This window comes from Microtus ochrogaster, chromosome 1 (genome assembly GCF_000317375.1).
Source record: "Microtus ochrogaster isolate Prairie Vole_2 chromosome 1, MicOch1.0, whole genome shotgun sequence".
In the NCBI taxonomy this organism is placed as follows: Eukaryota; Metazoa; Chordata; class Mammalia; order Rodentia; family Cricetidae; genus Microtus; species Microtus ochrogaster.
The window spans coordinates 122574371-122588191 of NC_022009.1; the positions used below are offsets into that span (position 1 = coordinate 122574371).

A 13821-nucleotide genomic window follows, 5' to 3' on the forward strand; every position below is an offset into this window, starting at 1 on the left:
CACACACACACACACAACCCTCACTCACACCTTTTCACCCACGGGGTGGCTAGAGAAAGTGATAGATGACAAAAGGTTTTTAAGACCTTCTTTGAAGCAGTTTTTTTTTTCAAAGTAAAAGAAGAAAACACAATAGGTTATTGTAATTTTTCCTTATCTTTCAACACCATATTTGAAGAAAACATTTCTCTTCCCCCATAAGCAGCTACCACAGTGTTAAGATAGTGGCATCTTGGGGGGTGGGGAGTACACAGAAATGAGTCTTCAGTCTTCCACTAAGAATTATATGGAACATGCACAATATACACAGTGAGCTTCCTATCCACGTGGAACACATCTCAAATTCTGTATCAATTACTGATACAACTCATCTACAACTGTGCCTGGAATCTGATTTACGGTTCCTTATTCTATGAGAGAGACTCAAAGGGAATATCAAATTCATAGTCCAAGACAATCAGCATTCTGAGAGGTGCACGGTAAATACTACTGGGTGGGACAGGGATGACGATGAGTAGCAGTGATGGCCTGAACGCTCACCTAAAGGGGCTCGTCTTCCTTGCTTTGTTTTTACTAATATCTTTAAATTCACTCCTGAGAAAATTTTCCCTAGTGATAACATACATTACAGAAACCCAAATCTAATAACCTGTGAAGCAAAATACATATGAATTGCTTTTGTTAACTGGGTAACATAAGAACGGAAAATTCTGTCATGAGCCTTTCTTTTGTTCTGTTTCCCTGTCCCACAACTTTCCCTGCCTGTTCTTGGTATGTCATCTAAACACAGAGCCAAAACTTCAGTCACCAATAACTTTCTCACAGTGACACTTTAGCACTCAAGATCCATTGAGAGGCTGAGAGGCTGAGAGGCTCACCATCTGGTCCTAGACCACTTGGGGTGTGCAGAGCATCCCAGCGTACGTAGAGTGCACATCTCTGAGAAGGACGGGACAGTTATCACTGTCTGGGGGGGAGGGAATGTGACTGCCCCACGGAGAACACAGGAAGGAGCAGTGACTTGTCAGGAGGGGCGTTGAGGCCCTTCACCAAAGTCTAAACACCTGTTTCTGTGAGTCATTGAAAAAACAAAAGAAGCTACTTTTAAGTTTTGTTTAAAAATGCTTAGATGTAAAAATGTTTCATTTAAAAATGTGAATTTACTTAAATGTTCATTACACAAGTGTAAGCTGTTAATCAAATACATGCATAAATTGCCAGACTACCAAATTTTTTTATATAAGTGTCCTCAAATAAGCATTTGCAAGTATAGAAAATGGTAGAGTGATTGGAACTCGAGGCATTGAAAAGTTTTCCACTGACTGTGTTCTGTTTGGTTTGGTTTTGTGTTGGAGGATTTCAAACACGTCTTTACTGAATATGGAAATTGCTTTACTTTTAACCACGGTGAGAATTTCCAAAGCAAGAATAAAGTGAGCTTGTCTGGAAGAGGCTTAAAGCTGCTCTTCAATGTCCATCAGGTATCTGCTTCACTTCGTTCCAATCTGGGCTGAAAAGGGACAAGTGCACAGAACTCCATTTTAGTAACAATATTTTTCTGTCAGATCCCACCAGTTGAGTTCATTTCACCCTTTGACAGTTTGCTCTACCTGCTCCTGAGCTGTGGATTCCTGTTGTCTTAGAGCTGCAGAAAGCAGATGCAGTGGAGTACAGAAATGGAGAGTTCTATTGTACCTTATATACAGCTAATGATATTATCATTAAAAACACAATTGTAGTAGGATTTTCATCTGGACATGGAAAAATGTTTTGAGAAGAACTCTATATATACATTGGGTTCATCATAGAATTGTCCCCCAAAAAGGAGAAAAGACCCACAAATACCTTTTCCTAAGCCTCGTTGTTCATTGCTTTGTTTTGTTTGTGGATGCTGTTTATAACTGGCCTATGAAGTCGGGTTTGAACCTAGGAGTCAGGTGTCCCAGCATCTAAGAATTGCCTTGCTGTTACTCCAAAGGTGCTGGGAGAATAGCCCCAGTACCTGCCCTCTGCTACCAAGGGTCTGTAGATCAGTATTCTGCCATGCTGGTAGAGTATTCAAGGAGAAACAATGAATGGCAGAGAAAGATGACCTCCTCATCTTGAATCACAACAAATTGCTGCATCTCCCATAAGCATGAATGAGGTCACAGCTGCTTTTAAAGAAATTCTGTTAATATCTTTATAATTTCCTCCTGTGACTCACTCAAAATCATTTATGCCTGAACACAATGCTTCGTTCAGAAAATATTTCGCCAATATTTAAATTTAGATAATAGCCTTAGGGTTATTTTACACATTAATTATGCATCTTTATTAGTGGAAAATTCCAAATTTGTATAGCATAATTAAAACCTACAAATGTAATGTTCCATAAACAAATGGCACCTAGATATTTCTGTAAATGAACATGGCCAATGCTTCTTAAAAGGTTTTAGCAAGTTACACAATAGTGGACTAATTCACTGCAGAATCTTATATGCAAACACCCAGCCTTTCCCTTATGTCCTGAAACTGTAGCATCACTAGCAATTTACGTGTTTAATATCTTTACCTGATATAGATGGATATATTAAAATTGTTAAAGTAATAGCATTGGTTTTCCCAATTACTGAAGAAATTTGAATTTTAAACAAGGTTTAATTACAAAGACACCTGCAGTGAGAAACGAGGCAAGGAAAGGAACCTAGGAAATGAGAGGGTCAGAGGAAGTGAGGTCATCCGCAGCTAGGAGATGAGATGGACAGGAAGTGAGGTCCTCAGATGACACTACTGTGCTTGTGGGTTTACTCAGGAGCAACAGACACGGGTGGGTGGGTGTACCTGAGCACACACTCAGGAGAACTCTCTATGACACCGCCTGGAAAAGGGTGTCTTAGCTATCAAATTTCCACACCTCTCACACACAGTAGTACGAAGGCTGATATGATAGAGCTGACCTTAGGAATTCAAATACACCATGAGCTGATGAACCCAGACCTTGAACTCCTGTATAACTAGTGTGCGCACACGTGTGTTCCCTTCAGGAGGAATTTACTGATAACCCCTTGCCTGGTTTTACTGATGCCGGGATCATCTTTGTCATTCACTCACCAAAGAAGGAGCCACAGTTTGATGGCTTAGGCTGGTCTTCTCCTGTGGGCATGCATTCACGGGTGACCATCCGCCAACTGAAGGTGAGATGCGGGAGATGTGGGGAGAGAGGGGATTAGCTGGTAACGGCTGCATTAAACATGCAAATAACTTTTTCATGGGAGACCCCTTTCTACTGTGCTTTTAAACTAATGGCTGGAAGGGCCAACACCGCATTTCAGATTCCTTTTCTTTCTCTGGAGGCTCTTCTGCAGTAAAAAGCAGTAGATTCCTACCTAAAACCTGAGTGAGCACAGGGAAGCCTATTAAATCCAAGGTAACTTCAGATAGCAATCAGAACAGGACCACAAAGTCAGCTTCAGAATTAAATGTTTTCTCTGTGAAGCCATCTGCAAAGAAAAAAAAAAGTGAAAGCATCAGCTATGGAGACATGTCATGTGGTGGGTTCCACGTGACAGTGAAAAAGGATCAGCCATGGAGACATGTCATGTGGTGGGTTCCACGTGACAGTGAAAAAGGATCAGCCATGGAGACATGTCATGTGGTGGGTTCCACATGCCAAGCTTTACTCATGAGCTTCCTTAACATTTTAAATTTGCATCCACTCCCTGTCCTGGTGGCTAATGAACAGCTTTTCGTTTCTAGAGACGAGATGTTTAAAAATGAGGTAACATAAAGAAAGCAAAGTACTTGTTTGTTGCGTGTTAAATAGCAGTTGCTCAATAAGGAATTAATTTTTGTCATTGGTTGATGGTTTTTGAGCAACCTGAGTAATATGGCAGCATAACATTTGCATAAATTTTTTCCTTATTTGAATTTTTACAATGGTTGGCCTATGTAATGTTTTCATTGACATTTAGGGTGAAGGTTTAAAGGCTGAGGTTAGTAGAATGGCCTTCAGAGGCTTTCAAGATAATTGTGTGGACAAATGGGTAAACCTAGTGTATCGAAAAGAAATTTTAAAAATGCTGAGATAAGCCAAAGTGTAGAGCATCCTTTAATGGAAAACGTGGACCAACTGAACTCCGTCTCCTAACCTGGCATCTTGTCCTGTCGTCTTCAGACAGTTCACCAGGAATACCCGTGGGGGGAGTGCAAGCCTGACATCAAGCTGAAGAGCTTCACCACCTACAACACCTACAGCTGTCTGAAGGAGTGCAAAGCCCAGCACATACAGAGGCTGTGCGGATGCCTGCCCTTCCTGCTTCCAGGTAGATAGACTGGCAGCTTTTCCCACATGGCTGAACTTGAAGCTTACGATTTAGTGCATCCCTGAATTGTTTTCCATGCTCCCGGAAGGCTAGACTGGAAAATGGCCCACTCGCCACCTTTATCTCAGTCCATTTGGAAGCATGGAAGTAGCAGAGGTTTCTGGGGAGGAAAATGATGCTGTCGGCCTAGGTCCTCAATTCTTAGAAGGTTAAAGTCAGATGTTCTCAAATAGCTTAAAATTAATGGATGGTCAAGGGTTTTGTAATTTGAAATTTAAAACTAGGTTACGTATGCTTATAGCAGGCCTTAAAGATCTCACTGTTGGGGAAACTCTTCGCCTTATGGCTGTGGGAAGAAAACTTCCAAGACTACTTTGTGCACAGTCTCGGGCATTTCCAGGACCAGGCAATCACTGAGCCAGAGCTTAAACCTTGGGTCTGATTTAATACTTTCTCATTTACCTGATGCCACATCTCTCTGTACTTCCTAAAACATGGAAAAAACGTGTCCTGCTGAGCAGGGTCCTGAGGATAAAAAAAGTAATAGAAAACATAGATAAAATCTATAAAAATGAGGAACAATTTGATTTATATTTATCCTATTGCCTTTACTTAGCATGTCCATAAAGAGATGAGTTATTAGAGAAGGAGCCATGGGGAGAATAAATCTGTAGCCTCTCTAGAGTGCTCATAGTGTCTCTCTGTCTCTGAGTGGACATATGCTTCCCCCACCCCTCTATCTACGACCTACTTCATCTCTATCTTATCTTAAATAAAGGCTCATGGAAATATTATTACAACAAACAAAGGAAAGATGAAAAGTGTGCCCTAGCACACTATTCCTACTTCTTGTTCTTTCTTTTTCCCTCTCTCCCTCTCTCTCCAGGGTTCCCTTTCTCTCCCTTGCTCTTTCCTTTCCTTCCTTACCCCTCCTCATCCTTGTCTTTTAAACTTCCTAAATTTGGAGCGCAGTCTTCTTCAGCCTCACAGGCATTGTGAACACTGTCCAGTCTCTTCAAGATTGTGAAGATTATTGAGTAAACATTGTGGCTAACCTCAGACCACTTGTGTTATACCAACAAAGAAATACCTGGTTACATAAAAAGGCCATGATTTTAAAATCGGCTTAGGGAATAAACTTAGGTAGACCATAAATTGATTTTTCTTTGTCTCAAGATTTACAGCAGATACATAACAAATACTAGCACATACATGGCCTAATCCAACCCCCCTACAGCAGTTCTCTACCTTCCTAGTGCTGTGACCCTTTAATGTAGTTCATGTTGTGGTGACCCCAATCATAACATTTTCATTACTGCTTCATAACTGTAATTTTGCAACTACTATGAATTGTAGTATATATTTTTGGAGATAGAGATTTGACATTTGACAAAATTGCAACTCGTAGATAACTGCTACTCTAAAGGGGGTTAATCAATGTGTGTAAAGATATATATTAATATTAATAATAAACAATAATCTAATATTCAGAGGTAGCAGGATACAAGATAGAGTACCCCAAGGCTTCTCTAACATGGTCTAGTACAAGCCACCTGGAGCTTAGTTCATCTGGAAAATGCTAATTTTTAAATCATAAGATTATGAACATGATAAAATGAGATAAAATTGTGGAAGCAATTGTAAAAATTAAGATTTACAAACATTTAAAAAAATATAAAGACTTGAGGGGACAAATGAAAAGGACCCAAAAATAGTGGTCTTAACAGTTCCTTTCTCTAGATTCTGACATGTTTGCATGTTTATATTCTGAAGAATAAATGTCCATATGAAGGATGGATAAAGATGATACAGAAAAAGAATATACTTCTAATTTGTGTTGCTGATTTTATCAAAAACCTGGGGCCCTAGCTGGGCGGTGGTGGTACACACCTTTAATCCCAGCACTCGGGAGGCAGAGGCAGGCGGATCTCTGTGAGTTCGAGACCAGCCTGGTCTACAAGAGCTAGTTCCAGGACAGGCTCCAAAACCACAGAGAAAACCCTGTCTCGAAAAACAAAACAAAACAAACAAAAAAAGAACCTGGGGCCCATATGTAGTAGCTCAGTACTGGAGGTGGCTGTCTCAGAGCTGGAGGAACTTAGAATGTTTGAGATTCTGAATTCAGTCAAATGCATCCTCAAACTCAAAGACTCCAGTGAACTTAAATAACAATGTTCAGAATTGATCCCCCAAATCACCTATCCGGATAGGTGCACATTTCAAAGCTTTATTGTCTTTTCTAATGGGAGAATTTTATTTCAAGAAAACCCTTTATATGTTACAATTACTGTTTTTAAGGAAATGGTGTCGAATGCAATCTACTAAAACACTACAACTGTGTATCTCCTATCATTGGTAAGTGGTTTGTTTTACTTTCTGTTGGCAGACATTTTTTCCCACCATTCAGTACCCAAATAACCAACAAGGAGACTTAATATTAATTACAAATGCTCAGTCAATAGTTCAGGCTTATTACTAGCTCTTATATTTAATTTAGCCCATATTTCTTATCTATGCTTTGCCCTGTGGCTTGGTACCTTTTTTCAGTACAGCATGTTCATCTTGCTTCTCTCTGAATCTGCTCACTATGCCAGACTCCTTCCTTTTCCTTCCCAACATTACCTGTTTGGCTCTCCTGCCTAACCTTATTCTGTTCAGCTGTTAGCCAGTCAGCTTCTTTATTAAACTAACCACAGTGACAAATATTCATACAGTGTATAGGGAATATTCCACAACTTTCAAGGATTATATTTAAATTGTTTAGTTACAAGATAAATAACTCTGGATATCCTGGAGATGAAAAAGAAAAGCTATATAATTTTTTTAAAAAAATCCATAGCATTCACTATATAAACACAGTAAAAGAACATTCCCTCTGACTATAGGAAATCTCTGTTAAAGGCACAGGATGACAGAGTGCCAGCAGGCGCTCAGGGGTTTCCATGTCTTTTAAATAGTCTTCATTTTATTTGAGTACCGAAACATTTTCACAGTTTGATCAAATGTTCATATAAAATTCAGGTGAATCTTGTTACTTTGAAAATCATTTATATTTTTAAGACCATTCTTTCATTTAATTAAATACATGTGTCACATAACATTTTTGTGTAAACAAAATCACAACTACAGTCTTACTCATTGACAACCTAAACAAATTTATTTTGCCTAAACTTTGCATAGACCCCAAATTATTTTATTATATTCTATGCTTTTGTACAATTTGTTCCATATATATAACTTTGTTTTTAAATCATTGATTGCCTTCTTCGAATGTAATATTATATTCCCTTTGAATTTTAGAATATAGCAACTTACCTAAACAACCCAGGGGACAAAGGATTTATTTTAACTCCTGGTTCAGGTTCCATACAGTCTGTGAGCGTGGGGAGATGAAGGCGGAAGGAACTAAAAAGAGCTGATCTTACTACAACCACAGTGAGGAGCAGAGGAGTGTGAACTGAAACACACACTTGTTCTTAGTTTAGTTTCTCATGTGGTTCAAGATCCCTTAAATGGTTCCACCCAGAGTGGGTGGGACTTCCCACCTCAATTAATATAAACAATAAACAAATTGTAATTCCCTTCTCAGGTGTTTCTAGACTTTGTCAAGTAGACCAAACTAACCATTTCACTCTTCTATTAAAGTCTGTCTTTTCTAACCCATCGTAGAAATATCTTTAAGATGGCAACAGCAGAAGAAACATTTTTCTTTTAAATGGTGATCAAATATTTCAAGGTCTGGATATAAAGTAGATTTTATATTCTTTAGTTTCCAAACCAATTACACAAATGCCATAAGGCCACATTGAAAACAAAGATTAAGAACTACATTGTCAAGTTTGTTTTCCAATCACTGAAAGCAAGAGGAAGAGCCTGGGGAAACAAATGCGCACAGTCGTTGTTTGGAGATGGCTGTGGGATAACAGGATCCCAAAGCTGTTCATACAATTGTGTGAATACAGTGTGCACGAGCATATGAGTGTGGCAGAATACGTGCATGTGGGTATGAGTATATATGTAGGGTGTTACTGTATATGCGTGTGTCAAAGCGCGTGCATTCATGTGTCTGTATGAGAACAGCACATGTGAGTACGTGGGTATGCTAGATTGTGTGGGGGAGGGTGTAGGAACATGTAGTGTGCAGGTGTAGGTAAAAAGGTGGCAACCTGGTCAACAGAGAACCTCAGTGGCCATCTGAGAATCTAACAAGGAAACAAGGAACCATAAGTCAACAGTGTTTCACAGCAATTTACAACAAGTCTAAAGTTAAGAGTAGTTTAAGCCATGGACCTTCAGAATTATGTCTGCGGGTTCCTTTCAAAAAGGGCATGACACAGACCACTCTCAATTCTGTTCTATCCAAACAGTTGATCTTTTATAGAAATAATCTAGGAACATCCTGGAATTTCTCATTCCTAACGAAGATCTGACCCCAGTGACTCAGTGGATGAAGGATTCACATTCTGTCCTGTTGGTTACTTAACAATAAAATACAAACCTGTTTGACTGAGGTTGTGGGCATAGTTAACGATTTCTTTTTGACGTGATGTGCCTGAGAAGGCGCAGGCTTCCCGCTACTCTCTGCCCTCGTGTTCCTTTCAGACCACATTGAGCTCGGGGGGCTGTGCACGATGGGAACACACAACTCCAGCTGCCCCGTGTCATGTGAAGAAATAGAATACCCAGCTACTGTTTCCTATTCTACTTTCCCAAGCCAGAGAGCATTAAAGTTTCTTGCGAAGAAATTGAATCAAAGCCAAGAATATCTCAGGTAATATGGTTAATCTTACAAATTATAATTAATATGAAATTCTCTTTAATGAACACTTGAAGTTTCAGGAAATGACACAGTGGTCAGTTGAGGAAGGCAGTTTGGAGGTCATTGAGCTAACAGTGACAATAGGACTTTAGAGTGAGGGACAGTCATTACAACATCTATTAGCTCCTTATTTCAGCTTGGGAAGTTAAACTGTATTATCAGCCTGCGTGCAAATTAAGAGCACAATGGAGAACAGGAAGTCAGGAGCGTTAGTAAAATTTCTAAGTTCCCATGACAACACTGTAACTTCTTTCATTTTGATAGCTGTCTTATCACTTGTAAACATGATAACTTCATCTGATGAGCTATTTAAATATTGTACATTTTCCTGTTACCTAACATTAGATTAATGGAAATTAACACATATTAATGGTGCATTTTGAACTAAGTATATTAGAGTATTGACTCCACAAACAGTAAACAATAAGGAAATTGGTTTAGAGCTATGTTCCTTAGCTATGTTAGAGAATGCCTTGTTTCAGGAAGCATTGCTAATAGAGCCCTTTCTGAAAATTGTTTTTGCTGTCTAAAAATTACGTGATAATTGATTTCAACTTCATTTTACAGCAGAGACAAGTTAATATTTAGCCACCTGTTGGTTAAGTCCATCTTTACGCTGTTGCAATTTTAACAAATATATAAAAAGCATGTGTTGGGTGTTCAAAGTTTGGTAGGCATGGGAATTCCTTAATGAAGTTTACAAGCCACGCCTTATTGGACATATTTCTATTGCGGTGGAAATGGATCCATAAGTATGTAAATTAAATAAAATGATGCTAGATGCTGTAACAGAAAAGATAGAGGGAAAGTCATCCGGAGAAGTAGGAGAAAAGACTTGCCTTCAGATTTGCGGAAAGACTTTGAGCCAGAAGTGAACCAAACTCTACAGCCATTGGTCTCGAAAGTCCATGCAGATGTTTCTCAGAGTTCCCTGTGAGTATCAGGGAGAGCAGCCAGAGTGTCCTGATTCAGCAGGTCAAAGAATAATTAGTTACTGTATGAAGAGCAGAGGGTATTTGCTGAGGTGAAGCAACGCAAATAGTATGCATTAAGCACAATCTCCAGTCAGATTCCTCTAACAAACTCTTGAGAGTGTGATGGCTTGGGTGGCAATGGGAAGAGTAGTTAGTGTGTGTGGCAATGGGACTCTATATAGATGCTGATGGTTCCACAAACAGGGTTTCCTGTTAGACCACATGGGGGTGCTAAATGAAAAATAATATAAGCAAGGGTTTTGCCTTGGAATGTGTTGGAGTATGCTAAATTATTAGACAAGCAAGTGGAATTACCAAAAACCAATCAAATACATGGTTGGAATTCAAAGCAGAGGTCTTGGTAGAAAGAAAAGAGTTGGGACCCTTGACTGTATCAATATAGGTTTTAATGTCATAATTGAACCACTCTGGACATGCATATGAAGGTTTACAGAGGGCATTAATAAAATAAAATCTTTGCTCAAGTATGTCAACAATAAATGGGAAATTGCACTTATCAGCAGGGCAGCCTCTACTTTGGTCCATGTTTAATTTCTCACCAAAACCTGTGAGCTCAGCTCTACTACACTAATAGAACAAGGAAAAGATGCTACTTCTTCAGGATAATTTAGGCAACTTGGAAAAGTCACAAACTGAATTATTTATAAATGTAACGGGCCACAATTAGATGATCACATGTACTGTCTTCAGAATGAAGTACAGAAACATTATGTGGGGGCTGTTTTCTTTTTTTCCCCCCAAATGTCCCCATGGCAAGAGGTACCTTCCAGATAATGCTAAAGGAATTAACACTGAGCTCAACATGCTGGATCTAACGCAATGGTAAATAGCTTTTGGAATCTATGACGAGGATTAAAAGTAGTGGTGACAGCTGTAAGCTATGTTCATTCTGTTTCCACCCCCAGCGAGAATCTTGTGAACATTGAAATAAACTATAGTGACTTAAACTATAAGATAACACAGCAACAGAAGGCAGTGAGCGTCCCTGAGTTACTCGGTAAGTCTGTTGACTTCTTCCTCAGCTGTTTCCTGTTTAGGGGTCGGTTAGGCTATCAGTAGAGGAAAAAGGATCAATTGCCCTGTCTGTTACGAGGGACTAGGGACCAGGGACCAAGTGTTTATCCTCCCTAGGAACCACCAGTGACTACACCACACAGGATTTTGCCAAAGCAGCCACTGATGTGTATTCTAGAGTTTCACATAGTTATCTTCCCATCTGGCTGCTCCCATCACCACGTGACTAATGTAGAGTGTTTCAGGAGGTTCAAATCTTCGGCCTTTCACAAAGGGCTTCATCCCCCGGGGGGTGGGGGGGGGAGAAAGTTCCCAAGCAAGCAATCTTATTCATTCCCTTTATGGCCCCTGTCAGCGTATGCTATTATAACTTGGAGTCTTTAACCAACTGCTGATTTCCTAGCTCCAGTTATACACTAGAGGAAGCCACCCAGGAGTCACGGGGAGAACATTCAGTTCAGGCATCAGCTTAGATGGAGCCAATGAGAGCGAGATCGCAAGGAATTATCCCAATTCTTTAAGAGTCCTGCAGAAAACACAGAACACTTAACATCAGTTTCCTAAAGACGAATGCGGGGGTGGACTATGAACAAACATAATCTTCCTTAGAAGGCAGTACTAGAGCAAGGATGGGGAGAGAAAGGGGTGGTTGCTGGGCTCTATGGGTGGAAGCAATTAGGGCATTAGGTTTCATAGGATTTCTAGGGAAGGAGGGAAGGTTTTAGAGGTGGCAATAATGAAGGAAAAAATAAGAGCGCACACTGTGTCTTAGAACTGCACCTTATAAACTGTTCAAACATAAATGTATGTGCCAATGTAAATTAAGACCATTTTTAAAAATGCAGTGTTTTAAATATATTTTTGGTTAAATGGACCAAGATGAATGCTTAATACAAAATATAATTAGGACCCTATCAGGGTAATTTGCATGCAAATTGTCTCGAAAAACAGCACGGATCCTGTAAGACCATATGATACCAAGATCCAGGTCTGCTTTGCATTTTATGAGGGCACGTTACATTGTAGTTAGAGTTTTACCTGGCATTCAGATCTTCCAAAGTCTAAATTCAATCCATGGAAACATAGTTTCATACCTTCTCCTGTTGGAGATGATTTGTGTGAATACTGCTGTCAGGTATTACTAGTTTGTATTACCTTATATTAAATTTCAAAATGATTAATGTATATTCACATGTCAGCCATGATCAACTTATTGGATTCAAATAATGTATACTATAACAATGTTTACTTTTGTTTCATGAAAAATATGTAATTTCTTTATGGATTTTTATTGCAGCCGATGTTGGCGGTCAGCTGGGACTATTTTGTGGAGCTAGTCTGATTACAATTATAGAAATTATTGAATATTTATTGACCAATTTCTACTGGATATTCATTTTCCTTTTGCTGAAAATACTTGAAATGATCCAGAGGTCTCCTCCACCTCAGGCAGTATAGAAGAATGTTAATATTATATTAGAACAAAATATTGTTTTTTCTTCATAATTACAAATAATTATAATGGCTCATTCATTGTTACGGACTTTGTCATAGTTTGGAAAGTCTAATAAAATCGTTGAAGATTCCTATTTCTGTATTGTTTAATATAGTCTGTATTTGTCTAATTATTTTTCTATTGTAAACTGGGCACAGAAAATAGTAACAATTACATAATAGTCATCCTTTACCTTTATATAATAATGAATGGAAAAAAATATTTTATAACTAAATATGGTAATCACATCTATTGAACTGTATATGGTTGTGAGGATTATTTTAAATGTCAACCTGCCACAACCTAGAATCACCCCCAAATAGTCTTTGAAGAATTCTGTAGTCTGGGTTGGCCCGCGGACAGATCTGCTGTTAACTGACTCAGCTCAGTGTGTAGACAGCACTATTCCCTAGGCTGGGCCTGAACTGAAAAGACTGAAGGAAGCTACAAGCAGTCAAGAGAGAACCCATGCATCTATCTGCTCTCTGCTCTTGACTGTGGATGTCAGGTTTTAAGTTCCTGCCTTGACTCCCACTCGGGGGATGGACTGTGATCTGGAATCGTAAGTCAAAGAAACCCTTTCTTCCTTGGTTGCTTTTTGTTGAGGGTATTTTTATCATAACATCAAAATCAAAGCTAGAACAATGGATCATCAAGACAATTGTTCATTTAGGAACTAGTGTACATAATTTATGCTTTCTAAACTTAGAATTATTTTCATTAAATCAGAGCATTTTTGATCTTCCTTCTGCATGGTTTTATAACTGATTAGGAATCTGCATTCCCTGTACAGATAGATTCATAAAATCAATGTAATTGAAGCTGGAGCCGAATCTGTGGTAGAGAGGGCTGCACATTCCCTTCTTAACAACTCTTAGGTGCTTATTTAAGTTAGACAAAACCCCAATAGTTCCATTTGTTATGTTTTAGGCAATCAACCACTTTCAGCCTCTCGGAATGCTCATTCAATAGAGAATTGCTCAAAAGCCTTCTTTAACACACAAAACGATAATCAAAGAACTCTAACTCCCGGGCTGAGGGTGCAATTAGTTTGTGCTTAGCTTGGGTGAGGACCTAGTTTCAGTCTGCTGCAAAAACAATATCTAATTCCTAGTTCTTTCTGTTTGGTTACATTTTCTTCCCTGCTGCATGGCATCGCCACTCTTGTTGGCTCAGGGAGTTAAGAGAGAAATG

The 13821-nt window shown here is 39.1% G+C and overlaps 1 protein-coding gene across 1 annotated transcript in view; it reads left to right on the forward strand.

Annotated features, from left to right (window-relative positions):
• Asic5 (acid sensing ion channel subunit family member 5) overlaps positions 1-12590 on the forward strand; it is a 19512-nt gene extending 6922 nt beyond the window's left edge. The window contains exons 4-10 of the mRNA XM_005344139.2: positions 1356-1481; positions 3027-3176; positions 4157-4304; positions 6603-6659; positions 8907-9075; positions 11024-11115; positions 12430-12590. Coding sequence (XP_005344196.1) covers positions 1356-1481; positions 3027-3176; positions 4157-4304; positions 6603-6659; positions 8907-9075; positions 11024-11115; positions 12430-12590 — 903 coding nt within the window. The remainder of the gene's footprint in view (positions 1-1355; positions 1482-3026; positions 3177-4156; positions 4305-6602; positions 6660-8906; positions 9076-11023; positions 11116-12429) is intronic.
• Positions 12591-13821: the final 1231 nt, after the last annotated feature.